The following is a 14588-nucleotide window of genomic DNA, read 5'->3' on the forward strand; positions in this document are numbered from 1 at the left end:
CGAATTTTCTCTTGTAATATATTTGCAGAAAGGGTTAAAATTACTTTCATTTCCAGCGTTTTAAGACAGAAATGTGATAACATACTTAAAAAAAATCAATTTTTCTATTTTTTTTTTTTTTAAAGACCTTGCTCCTCCAATGTAACCAGTCAGTCTGTCTCTAATTTATCTTCCTGAGGCAAAGACTTTCCATAATGACATGTGACTACTCCAGTCTATCATCATCTACAGTGGTCATACCAGTATACATATGGACTGGACTAGTGATGCTGTAGTGGTGGAGAAATTATATCTAGGAGTTTCCTAGATCTCAAAAATTGATGTCCTATCTATAGGATACATCATCAATAGCTGTTTGGTAGGGAAGCCCGACTGGTGAGCTGTTCGCTCGGTACATTGTGCAGTGGCCCGACATAGTATTGCAGTCATACATCCTATTGAAGTTAATAGAAGCTATACCTGCAATGCCACACCAGGCCACTGCACAATGTACAGAGCTATCTGCTTCCTGCTCTTTACAGGGTGACAGCTAATCTAATGAACAACTGGTCGCCCAGGGTCCAAGGAGGCAGAGCCCTGTCGATCACCTATCCTATAGGTCATCAATTTCTAAAACTTGGAAAACCCCTTTAACTCCTTAACATCACAGGATCTACAGTTATGCCCAGTGGTTTCATGATTTGTTTGGAGGGGCATTGGGAGCCTTATGCTGTTTCTGTAACTCCAACTCAAGGGAATGGATGTTACGGAAACAGCATAACACAGCTTGCTACACTGTTTCTGTAGAACGGGAGTTATGGAAAAAATGTAGTGTGCTGCGCTATGCTGTTTTTGGAATGCCCATTCACATCAGTGGGAGCTACGGAAATAGGGTAAGACTGATGCCTTGACTGTTTCAGTAACCCCTGGCAAGGGGGTGGGAAAGCTAAGATGGGACAACCCCTTTAATAATTTATTAACCAGGTTTTTTTTAAGGCATTTAGATGTGGGTGGTAATTAGGCACATACATTCATATGAATGTTTGTTTTCCCAACTGTTTGTGCATGTAAAGCCACACCCTATCAACTGGCGAAGAAGCAAAGACTTGTTCGTCAGCTTATTGCATCTTCTATGTGAATGGGAATATGTGCTACCGACAGAGGATTCTTTATGCGGGATGAATGGTTGCATGAATTGGCCTATACTAAGGCTGGGTACAGAAGTGCTTATCTCGATTTCTTGCAGTGGTGGACACTCATGTGCACCTCTAATCCACTTGCTGAGATGTAAAGAGAATGAAAGGGAATTACAGAAGAGGTGAATAAAGATGGCCTCTCAACTAGCCAACCAGAAGCCTACTGTACACGGATGAGGGGAAAGAACCAAAGATGAGCTTAATGCCTGCATACAAAACAAAAAACAATAGATCACCTAATAGGCGCTGTCTGCTTCGCCGCACTTCTCCTCCGCAGTTCGGTCACACTTGCTTGTAGCTTCCAGCCAGGGTTTCCTGTTTTGGATGCCTCTTTCACATGGGCAACACCGATATCGCCCCTGAAAAAAATCACAGCGATATCGCATCTGTGTTCTGTGCAATATCGCTGCATTTTCTCATGGCGATATCACTATTTTTGTGTTTTTACAAAGTCGCACGTGGTGCTACAACAAGGTAGCGTGACTTTGTAGCGCTCTTTTGCCAGGATTTTTGAGGGGGAAGGGGGATTGAGCGTCTTGAAATTTGAGCCCTATCCCTATAATAATTGCATTGAAAAAAACAATACAACAACTAACAGGCGCTGTCCGCCCCGCTGCACTTCCTCTCCGCACCTCTGACATGCTTGCTTGTAGTTTTCAGCTTGTAGTTTTCAGCCAGCGCTTCCTGGTTTGGATGTATAAAAACCAGGAAGCGCGTTGGTTATCAAGTGCCGCGGCTCAGCCAATGATGCTTGATGAACAAATCAGTCATTCAATTTTTTTATGCAGATAGGGCTTATTTTAGGGGAAACAGTAGGATTTCCTACTATAAAAGTTGCACCGCACAAAAACCGCGTTTTCATGTGATGCAACACAAAGGAAGGCTCCATAGGGAAACGTAGGATACAAAATAGCACAAATGGCGGCTGTATAAATTGCTGAGATTTCTGTATTCTCGCAATGTAGCAGTCTACAAAAAAAATCGCCAAATATAGGAAAGCATGGGCTTCACATACATGCGATTTCTAGTGCTGTCGCATTGCGAGAAAATGACGTGATTTTGTAATTTGTGTAAAAGCGGCCTTAAGCCCCATTTACACACAACGATTACCGCTTAAAATTCCTTCAAAATATGGCTTTCGAGCGATAATCATTGCGTGTAAATGCTTACATCTTTAACTCTTTGGCCCAACAAATGATTTTTAGGTAAGCTTAAAATCTATCGTTCAGACAGAGAGTAGATAACACAGACGGCACATTGTGATTTGCATGAGAGCAGCTGATAGCCCGCGGCAGCCCATGGGAAGACAATGCAGCTGAGTGCAAAGTTCAGGCCACATACCGGGATTTTCAAACTGCTGCTGGAGGCTCATTTACATGCAAATGAAGGTAATAAACTGCTAATGGACATTAGTGTTTATTAGCAGTTTATGCAAAACGATCGCTAAAACTGTCAATCTTTCAATAAGTGGGCCTTTAGAGTTGCTCAAACTGACCAGACATGTTCAGTGATGCTGGGTGACAGATAAACTGGGGATTGTTCTGGCTGTCCATCTCCATTCACAGTAAACAAAGACTAAACAGCTCCAATTATACGGCCAGACAGTAGCTTGGTTGTATAGCCTTGCTGTGTTGACATTTGAATGCCAGTGTGCTGGAAGTTAACATATTTGCTAGACAGATTCCGTCTGTCATTGTGTGAACTTGTACATTTCCAAGAATGAAACCTCTTCACGGCTTAATACATTTTTTATGGATATGTGGACTGGTTTTGGGGTGTCCATAACTAGTTTCTAGCCTAATGGGAAAGGTTATTGCATTCAAGTCACATGCAGTGAGTGGCCATTGTGACAATATGCATTAGAAGTATTGCCTGATATGATGTCCTCACTTTTCTAACAATGTTCTGTTCTGTCTAGCTAAACTCAACACATCACCATGGTTAAGAAAGTTGCTGTAATTGGCGCCGGTTGCAGCGGACTACCTGCAATTAAGTGCTGTCTTGATGAAGGTCTAGAGCCAACATGTTTTGAAAGGAGTGATGATATTGGAGGACTCTGGAGATTTAAGGTATTTTCACACATTCATTAATATTTGCAGATGATACAAAACTATGGAAAGTAATTAAGACAAGAAAGGACAGAATGCGATTGCAAATGGACCTGCATACGTTGAGGGCTTGGACAGAAATGTGGCAAATGAGGTTTAACACTGAGAAATGTGCGGTTCTGCACATGGGCAGGGCAAATGCATATCACCATTACACACTAAATGGGAAACCACTGTGCGAAACTTACACAGAAACAGGCTGGTGGGATTTTGGTTAACTAAGATTAACTGGAGCAACTAGTGTCAGGCAACTGCTACCAAGGCAAATAGGACCACAGGGTGCATCAAAAAAGGTCTAGGGGCGCACGACAAGAACATTGTTCTTCCTCTTTACAAGTCACTGTTCAGACCACACATGGAATATTGTGTGCAGTTTTGGGCACCGACACTCAAGAATGACATATCAGAGCTTGAGCAGGTGCAATGGTGGGCAACTAAAGTAATAAATGGAATAGGTGGACTACAATATCCAGAGAGGTTATCAAAATCTGGATTATTTACTTTAGAAAAAAGACGGCTGAGGGGAGACCTAATAACTATATATGACTATATTAGGTGACAATCCAGAGATCTCTTCCATAATCTGTTTTTACCCAAGACGTTGACAGTAACAAGGGGGCATCCTCTAAGTCTAGTGGAAAGAAGGCTTCTACACCAACGTAGAAGAGGGTTATTTACTATAAGAGCAGTGAGACTGTGGAACTCTCTGCCTAAGAGTGGATTCACACGAGCGTGTTTATGTGTGTATAATCGTGCGCATAAAAACGCTACATGTGAAGTACCTTAAGGGTATGCTCAGACAGTAGAATCTGGATTTCTGCAGCGACTATGCAGATTCATAGCTGCAGATTTGGCTGTTTTCCATAGGACAAATCCACATAAGGAATTCCTAAAGTGGATTCCACATTAGGGCTTCTTCAAACGACCGTGATTTTGTCATTTTGCTCCTGTGAAAATCATGCCCACAATTTAAGATAAAACATTGATTTCAATGGTTTTGTTTTCTCTATTGGGATTCTCACTACTAAGTGTCCCATGTATCAGCCTCAGTAGTAAGTGACCCCCCCAATAGCCCCAGTAGTAATAGTGCCACCCTGAGACCAATATACTTGCATCCTCCTTGTCTTCAAAGCGCCTCAGCTCATCCCTGCTCCAGGTGGAAGTGTGTGCAGCAAGACTTCTGCGGAACAGGGGAGGAGGAACCCAGGTGCACACACTGCCATCAGTGTGTGCATCCCACAGCAGTGCCACCAAATGATTACCAGCCAGGGAGCCGCGGCACCCCGGCTGGTAATCACTTTTATGGTGACCAAGCGTTCTGAAAGTGGGACAAAAGTGGGACAGATGTCCTGAAAATGGGACATAAGGCTGCCCTGTTTAGGGACCCTGGGGACAGCGGGACACAAGGTTCCAAAGCTGGACTGTCCCACCTAAATTGGGACGTCTGATCCCCTTAGCATTACATAACCCCATGGGATAGAAACCTTTATCAGTATTATAATAGTGTTCACTCGCCCACATTTGGGATCAAATTTATTTGCCATTGTTGACAAGATTTATTGAGCACACACCTTTTTCCTTCACCAAGAATCTCCTGTTTAAGTGTAAGTAGCAATACAGCAGCATGGATACTAGTGTTAAATGCTTTATACCCCTTATATCAATTATTACATTTTGTGTATTTTGGTACTTGTGTTCTGTTACTGCAATCTTGGCATAGTTTTGTCAGGTTAGTATTTTGTTGATTGAACTGTACATCTGGCAAATGTCCATTTTTTTTCCTTGCAGAAAGAACCTGAAGAAACCAGAGCTAGCATTTACAAGTCCGTTATTATAAATACATCAAAGGAAATGATGTGCTACAGCGACTACCCAATGCCTGAAGAATATCCCAACTACATGCATAACTCCAAAGTGCTGGAATATTTTAATAAATACATGGAACACTTTCAACTCCAGAAATATATCAAGTTCAAGGTAGTAATCAGTATCAATTGCCATAAGCATTAGCCTAGTGAAATAATTTGGCAAAAAAAACATTTAAGCTATGGCTACATGATTATTGTATAGCGTGGCAACACTGCAATGCCATTGAAAGTAGAGTCACAGTGCGAGTTAGAGGTACCACACCATTGAAGTTTCAAAAAATCCTACCGGATTGTGACGTCACAGTAACCTACAGCTCACACTGCGATTTCACTGGCACAATGAACGATCATACGCAATGTTGTAAAGTATGGCTACTGCCATTCAGTTTGAAATGCGAGATGCGTTACTGCTGCTACATTGGTACAGTATGCCACAAGATGTAGCATGCCATGTTGCTCTGACAGTTTCCTACAGAACTTGAAAGTTGTATAGGAAACTGGAGATATATACCGAGGTACAGTTACACAGGGGCCTGCAGCATGTAGTTGGTGCTCTATAGTGACTTTGTACTTAACGTGTCCATGAGGCCTAAGGCTAGGGCTACACTGAGACTTTCTAGATTACAAAATTGTTGAGAAATTGCCATCTATAGAAATGCCTTGAAACTCGTAAATTACAACAGTCAAATTAATCAATTTTTTTATTCACTATATGAGATTTCTGAGTGATTTTAAAAAATAGTAGTGACTTATTACCTCCATATATTCTGAAAATGTCTTGAAATTGCTTTTTATTTTGATTGCTCCATGGAAAAAAAGCTTTGCTACCAAAAGTTTTAATGTAACCCTAGTCTTAAAGGGCGTTATCATCAAAAAATGACCTAGTGTATAAATACAGTTTTGATGTTAAACATGTTTTAAGAATTGTGGAACATTTTTTTGTTGAATTTTGAAGTCACTATGTATATTTAAAAAACATCCTAAAACCCTGTAGAATTCACATTGACCACTAAGTCTAATAATAGTCAGATACTACTTGTTTTGTAGAGAACTTTTCAGTAATCACCTCATTATCATCACCAGCAGGATTACAATGAAAGGTGTATGTATAATGTATAGTATATACACACAAAGAATCCACTATTCCCAATCTGTAATGTTCAGAGTTTATTTACTCCCACTCCATGCACAATAACCTCAGCACCTGTCACTGAACATGCCTAGAACAATCTCAAGAGGTCAAAGGTCCCTTCCTGCCCATTGTCTCTATGGCTCACGAGGCTGCTGTAAAGTATAATCTACGATAAAGAAGGGTCTAGTATAAAGAATTCTTTGGGACATTGAATTACTTTATTTTTCTTTCTGTTGATCAACAAGATTCAATCTGCCATTTTTCCATTCAAAGTTAAAGAATTAAATTTGCTTCATTTGTAGGGATCTGGGTGCTTAGATCCCGATCACACTTTTTTTTATACACTCATCATACAATATCATATTTTTTATATCTTTGAAAGACTTTTTAGAAATGAAGCTAGACTTTTGGGAAAGTTTGCAAACACTGATACATTTTTGTTATCTTATTTTACAAGACATCAGTCTGCAGTATTAAGAAGCGTCCAGATTTTGCAAATACTGGTCAGTGGGATGTTACCACAGAACATGAGGGAAAACAGGAGACACAAGTCTTTGATGCCATACTGGTGTGCACTGGTCATCACACCGCTCCAAACCTACAACTTCAGTCCTTTCCAGGTACTTCCAACTGCCAAAGAGTACTATCCTATTTTATCCTGTTATATATCATTGGGAATCAATCAAAGCTCTTTATACCAGTTCTTTGATAAATTGTGCAAGGGAAATATAGTAGTGGACTCTGCATTTCTAGTGTGTCAATTCTATCCATAAAATCAACCCTTTCAGATTTGTCATATTTTGATCTATATAAGCTGGACACTGTATTTGTAATTAATGTAAGAGTTTTCTTTGGTATTTAGGCATTTTCTATAATACTCAAACAATACCAACCATAAGGTAACTTGAGCACAATACTAGAAATCAAGGTAGTCTAGGCCCCGGGTTGCCAACCTCCTCTTCAATTTTTTTTCTGGACAACTGAGTCAATCACGGATAGCCTAACATTTTTACATAAACATGTCCCACTCTTTGAAGTAGGCCACACCTTATGTGCACTCTACCAATGCCCTTGAATCACAAGTATGGCAGTGTTCCAGCATACAAATAATGGGACAGTATCCATGGGATTAGCAAAAAAATCTAAAGTCGTTTTATTCCTCCAATACAAATGCAACATTTGAGCCCTGATTGGGTCTTTGTCAAGCATGTATATATTATAGTATTCGAGTACACCAGTGTTTATCAGCTCTTCAAAATTAAGACAGACGTCAATCCCCAAAAAGTAACTGAAATGATTCTCTAGGAAATAAAGAAAATGAAATGGTGAATAAATGGAGCACCATAAATTAATTCCTACATCCCTTTAATTATTACCACTTGTTTTATCTAGTGGTCAGTCATTGGGTGAATTAAAATGGCGGCCGTTACTTAAGTAGACGTAAAGTCCATTGTATACCTGCTCCAAGATAGATTATGACAGGACAGAGCTTGAGATCGGTGTACACTCTCCCTCTCAAAGCGCTGCGGAATAAGTTGGCGCTATACAAATAAAGATTATTATTATTATTATTCTCGCTTTGCCTGTTTGGCTCCTTTAGAGTGATTACTATGGCCTGGCAAATACAAGAACTGAGGATAATATATGCATATCAAAGCCGAGATAACATCTCGGCTGTCTCTCTGAGCCTCGGATGCTGTCAAAGAATGGAACCTTCATAGTAACAGTTGCAGTGGTAGGGTAGACAGACTAGATATTGTGGATGTAGACTTCTAACAGATTGCATACAAGCAAAAGCACTTTCTTTATCCGCTAATTCTTGCTGTGTTACAGGAAAAAAAAAAATTAAATTAAAGATTTGGAAGAAAATTACATTTAAATTTCTACAGCTTTGATTTAATTACTGTGAAACATCTGAAAAGGTTGCAGACTTTGTGCTGTGTTGAAAACTTTGAGTGGTGAAGTTTTTAATATGGGGTAATTTTATGAGGAGTTCTAATATATAGGTCTCTAAGTCACTTCAGAACTAAATTGGACCCTTTTTAAAAAGTAGGTTTTGGACATTTAAAAAAAAAAATCAAACATTGTCAATGTACTTCTAAGCTTTCTGACATAAAAAAGAACACTTAAAAATGATGCCAAGATAAAATTAAGGGCTTAGAGAAAGAATAATCAAAATCAAAACTACATAAGTGTACATGGGGAATCTGTTTGGGTAATATCACGATGGCTAGGAACTTTGACTCCCAGCCGGACATGCCTCACCTGCATGAATAGTGGGCTCCCAGCAACCTACCAAGGGGTACTGATTGTCCATTGGTGGTTATTTTATCCAGCCGCTGATCTGAAGGCTGTATCAGGAGGTTAAGGACTCAATGTCTCTCAAAGGCAACCTTTCTTATTGTGGTGACCTGTGACCCTGTGTCCAGTAGGGCAGTGAACGACTCCATTAATATGGATGCTGACTTCTGGACAGAGCCCAACATATTTAGACAGCCACTTGGAATTTCTACTATTCTTTCATCCAAGGGGTGGTCCTCTGCCTTGGGGGATGCTTTTATAGTTGCCAACATGGACACTCCACATGTCCACTTTGGTGACAGTATCTGCAGATAGGATTTCCTTGTCTGTCGAAGCAGTCTGTGGATCTCCTCCCTGGTGTGGTGTGATACCCTAGGATCTGGATAACCAATTCTTTGAAGGCCAGGGACTGAACAATGAATAATTTGTTTGCTTATCATTTGTTCATTTTATGCAGGCATAAATTGTTTGCCAAAAGAAAGTGATCATTCAGTATTTCGCAAACCATTCCCAGGTATTTAAAGACTACTAGAGATGAGCGAGCACCAAAATGCTCGGGTGCTCGTTATTCGAGTCGAACTTCCCGCGATGCTCGAGGGTTCGTTTCGAGTAACGAACCCCATTGAAGTCAATGGGCGACCCGAGCATTTTTGTATTTGGCCGATGCTCGCTAAGGTTTCCATTTGTGAAAATCTGGGCAATTCAAGAAAGTGATGGGAACGACACAGCAACGGATAGAGCAGGCAAGGGGCTACATGTTGGGCTGCATCTCAAGTTCCCAGGTCCCACTATTAAGCCACAATAGCGGCAAGAGTGGGCCCCCCCCCTCCCAACAATTTTTACTTTTGAAAAGCCCTCATTAGCAATGCATACCTTAGCTAAGCACCACACTACCTCCAACAAAGCACAATCACTGCCTGCATGACACTCCACTGCCACTTCTCCTGGGTTACATGCTGCCCAACCCCCCCCCCCCCCCCCCCGCACGACCCAGTGTCCACAGCGCACACCAAAGTGTCCCTGCGCAGCCTTCAGCTGCCCTCATGCCACACCACCCTCATGTCTATTTATAAGTGCGTCTGCCATGAGGAGGAACCGCAGGCACACACTGCAGAGGGTTGGCATGGCTAGGCAGCGACCCTCTTTAAAAGGGGTGGGGCGATAGCCCACAATGCTGTACAGAAGCAATGAGAAATATAATCCTGTGCCACCGCCATCAGGAGCTGCACACGTGGGCATAGCAATGGGGAACCTATGTGCCACACACTATTCATTCTGTCAAGGTGTCTGCATGCCCCAGTCAGACCGCGGTTTTTTATAAATAGTCACAGGCAGGTACAACTCCGCAATGGGAATTCCGTGTGCACCCACAGCATGGGTGGCTCCCTGGAACCCACCGGCTGTACATAAATGTATCCCATTGCAGTGCCCTGGACAATGTAAAATTACTGCAGACTGTTTCACTCTGGACAGGAATACAGCGGTGATGTAAGAGGCAACGCAGAGCCAGGAAAGAATTTTGCGCAAGCCTGCTGTAACACTTAGCTGGCTGCGTATGAATTAGGACAACTACCCCCAGTAGAGACGCAGTACACTGAGGACGGTCACAGGCAGCCCAAATAGATTTTTTTTTCCCAAATTTTTTTGGAAAAGCCCACTGCCTATATAGACTGTATATGTCTTCTGTCCCTGCCTCACCACTACTGGCCCTGGACTATGTAAAATTACTGCAGACTGTTTCACTGGACAGGAATACAGCGGTGATGTGACAGGCAACGCAGAGCCAGGAAAGAATTTTGCGCAAGCCTGCTGTAACACTTAGCTGGCTGCGTATGAATTAGGACAACTACCCCCAGCAGAGACGCAGTACACTGAGGACGGTCACAGGCAGCCCAAATAGATTTTTTTTCCCAAATTTTTTTGGAAAAGCCCACTGCCTATATAGACTGTATATGTCTTCTGTCCCTGCCTCACCACTACTGGCCCTGGACTATGTAAAATTACTGCAGGACGCAATGCTCTGGACGCAATGCTCTACACGGCCAATATACAAAAAAACAAAAAAATGTGCAACACTGCAAAAAGCAGCCTCAATAGTACTGCACACGGTCAGATGTGGCCCTAAGAGGGACCGTTGGGGTTCTTGAAGCCTAAAATAACTCCTAACACTCTCCCTATAGCAACTCCAGCAAGACAGCACTTTCCCTGAACAATGTCAGAATGCATCTGTGGCGAGCAGCGGGAGGGGCCGATTTATATACTCGGGTGACACCTGATCTCCCCAGCCACTCACTGCAGGGGGGTGGTATAGGGCTTGAACATCGCACGGGGAAGTTGTAATGCCTTCCCTGTCTTTCTATTGGCCAGAAAAGCGCGCTAACGTCTCAGAGATGAAAGTGAAAGTAACTCGAACATCGCGTGGTGCTTGTTTCGAATAACGAGCATCTCGAACACGCTAATACTCGAACGAGTATCAAGCTCGGACGAGTACGTTCGCTCATCTCTAAAGACTACCTTAACAGACTGAACGAGATATGAAAAAAAAAATCATGAAAAATTTTAAATGATTATCAATGTATAAAAACATGATGTCGTTTTAAAGCAAACAACTCATCCACTCATTCCAACAATTAACTGCTCTGTAGAGATGAGTGAGCACCAAAATGCTCGAGTGCTTGTTACTCGAGTCGAACTTTCAGTGATGCTCGAGAGTTCGTTTCGAGTAACGAACCCCATTGAAGTCAATGCGCGACTCGAGCATTTTTGTATATGACTGGTGCTCCGCTAAGGTTTTCATTTGTGAAAATCTTAGCAAATCACCAAAGTCATGTAAAAAACACAGAAATGGATAAGGCAGGCGAGGGGCAACATGCAGGGCTGCATTTCGGGCTTCCAGGTCTCACTCTTAAGCCACAATAGTGGCAAGAGTGAGACACCCCGCCCCCCCCATGCGCGCGCACTGTCAGCATAAAGATCGTTTTCCTCTGCCACAGCTGTAACAGCCGTGGCAGAGAAGAACGATGTTAGCCCATTGAATTCAATGGAGCCGGCAATACAGCCGGCTCCATTGAAAGCAATGGGCTGCCGGCGAGCGCGGGATGAATTTTCGGGAAGGACTTAAAAATATAAGCCCTTACCTGAAAATCATCCTAAAATGTGTAAAAATAAAAAAAAAAATGTATACTCACCTTTCCACTGCAGCCGGAGTTCAGCCGCGTCTGGCCGGCAGTTCTCCTGAACTGCTCTGAGTAGTATTCAGCAGCCGGGGATCCCCGGCTGCTAAATACTACTCAGAGCAGTTCAGGAGAACTGCCGGCCAGACGCGGCTGAACTCCGTCTGCCAGGACAAGGTGAGTATATATATATTTTTTTTTATTTTTACACATTTTAGGATGATTTTCAGGTAAGGGCTTATATTTTTAAGCCCTTCCCGAAAATTCATCCCGCGCTCGCCGGCAGCCCATTGCTTTCAATGGAGCCGGCTGTATTACCGGCTCCATTGAATTCAATGGTCAGTGCTCGTTTAATCAAGACGAGTACCGCGTGGTGCTCGTCTCGAGTAACGAGCATCTCGAGCACCCTAATACTCAAACAAGCATCAAGCTCGGATGAGTATGCTCGCTCATCTCTACTGCTCTGTGTAAAAGAATCCTCACTTTGGAGTTCACTTATCTATCTTTTTTAAAATTCTGTTTATCTGTGTTTTATTTCCATGTCTGATTAATTATCTCTTATCTTCTGCTGTTGGAAGGACTAGTACCGAGAGGCTCACAACAGTTTGGGCTTGCACTAAGGAGGGAATTATGGTACTCTTGTTTTCCACAGTTGGCAGCAAAGTCATTAACCCCTCATGCCCTGGATCTGGCCATGTTAAAACTGGGGCAGGCAAGTTTGCCATCTCTCTATGGTGGCTCCTTGGTAATGGCACCCATCGTAGATGTCATGGGAAACTTTCATAGCCAAACATGTTGCTGCTCTAGAACTATTGAAAAGAAAAAACAAGGCCGGTTCAGCTGCAGAATATCTCAAGAATCCCATAAACTGGGATGAATCAACAAATGGCTTTTTGAAGTTCGGTATGTTGGGATAACTTAACAAATGCAACAGGAATTAACAGGGCTGTAATCAGGCCACAGTCTTTAGTCTTATAAGTCCAATAACCAGTTTGTGAACTCCTTCACACCTTACAGGTTTTTGACAATTTTTCCAAGTGCTCCCATGCAACAATATTTAAGTTTAAGTCCATGATTCGGTAATAAAGAAATGGTTTTCCGTGAGGATATTCAGTGGTAACCTTTCCAGACTTCCCAATACGGGGTTAATCAGTGCCACTGTTTAGTCTAACTCAGGCTGTTATGTCCATTGGAGCTAGAAATAACATTGTTTTCTCTTAGCAGCCCCTGCCAGAACAATGAAGCTAATTGCAGAGCACTTACCACCTGCTGAGTTCTGCAAGCAGCTCCTGGAGGCTCATTTGCACACAAATGAAGCTAATAAAGTGCTAATGGGCATTAGTGCTCATTAGTACTTTATGCAAAATGATTGCTAAAACATTCAGTCTTTTGACCTTTTGAAAGATTATCTTTGCATGTAAATGGGCCTTAACATTTCTTGGATTCTACAGCTATCTCATCCAACACCCCCATACACATGCATGCTCACTTGAGCATGTTGGAGACCTTTGACATGGGCCAGAATTAGTCCACATCGACATTTTTGCGTCACGATGTTCTTTCTATGGGGCTTGAATTCTGTGCCTGTTTTATTCCATGTGTCTTTACTTCAAAAGTGCAAGATTAAATTGTGGAAGAACTTTCTGCTGCGGAATTAATGACGTCTTATTGAATTATTGCGGGTTTCTAACATACATAAGATTTCACAATTAAAATTTGTGTAAAAAAATGGAGATAACATTGCCGGTCATGTGTTCTTTCCTCCGGCGCTGCGGAAAGATGGCCATCTTTAGGTACGTCCGTCTCCTTCCTGCAGTCACACAGGCGCATCGGCGCCGGTGTATGGGTGCCGATGCGCCCGTGTGACTGAGCCCTCAAGCACAACAAAATCTGCACTGACTGACAAAATCCCCATCTGTGCTGTATCCTGTGGACAATTCTTACCTGTGTAAAAGGTCCCTTATTGGTAAATATACTAATATCTAGAGGCCCTGTCAGTCCCATCTCAAAAGGTTATTTAGGTTTGTCCTTGTAATAAAAGAACCTCTAACTGTTTAATCCTCTGGTCACCAACTTGTGGAGACATGTTCATGCCTAACCAAACTGACCCATTAATATGACCTAGCATTGTCTATGTTGCTTCTTGTTTTCTAATATATAAAAAACACAGAGGTGAGAAAAAATGTACAAAGACATAATTCACAGAAAAAGCCAAATATGCATTCCCTGATATGTTGCAGGACAGGCTCAATCCCCATAATCCTTGATAGCATGCAGATGGCCATATCGAAAAAAGAGGCAGCAATTGCTCAGTGCAGACTAAAGAAGTGCAGCCACACACTTCAAAACAAAATTTGGGGAGGGGTGACTGTAGCCAATAGTCTGCACTTGTGAACCGATACCAAAGATGTCAGCCATAGATAAGTGTGCCACACTATACAGGATAACAACCATACTGGAAAAAACAGCGGATTGCCCTGCATTAGCACAGTGTGCCCCACTGGTGTGATACCCTGGGCTACCTCAGCATCCATAGCAGACTGCGCGCAAAAAATACTAATACATCTGGCTGTTCCTTAGCATTTTGATCAAGACACTAAACCTGACTTACACTATTTCACTATTAACTAGATTAAAATCACAGTGGTGAGAGAAAAAATGTACAAAGACATAACTTACAGAAAAGGAAGCCAAATATGAATCCCCTGATGCAGCACAGACTCAATCATCGTGTTCCTTGTTAGCATGCAGAGTGCCAGATTTTTAATCACATGTTGTACTTCATTTTGGTGGTAAAATAGACATAGAATTTGTGTGTATTTAATAAAGGC

At 42.1% G+C, this 14588-nt stretch overlaps 1 protein-coding gene across 2 annotated transcripts in view; it reads left to right on the forward strand.

Annotated features, from left to right (window-relative positions):
* The window catches only part of LOC136621636 (flavin-containing monooxygenase 5-like), a 72194-nt gene that overhangs the window by 35861 nt on the left and 21745 nt on the right, over nt 1–14588 (forward strand). For both annotated transcript variants that reach the window (XM_066597271.1, XM_066597270.1), the window contains exons 2-4: nt 3094–3244; nt 5072–5260; nt 6741–6903. In XM_066597271.1, the coding sequence (XP_066453368.1) occupies nt 3113–3244; nt 5072–5260; nt 6741–6903 (484 nt within the window). In that variant the 5' untranslated portion in view covers nt 3094–3112. The remainder of the gene's footprint in view (nt 1–3093; nt 3245–5071; nt 5261–6740; nt 6904–14588) is intronic.

Source organism: Eleutherodactylus coqui, chromosome 3, assembly GCF_035609145.1.
Source record: "Eleutherodactylus coqui strain aEleCoq1 chromosome 3, aEleCoq1.hap1, whole genome shotgun sequence".
NCBI classification, from domain to species: domain Eukaryota; kingdom Metazoa; phylum Chordata; class Amphibia; order Anura; family Eleutherodactylidae; genus Eleutherodactylus; species Eleutherodactylus coqui.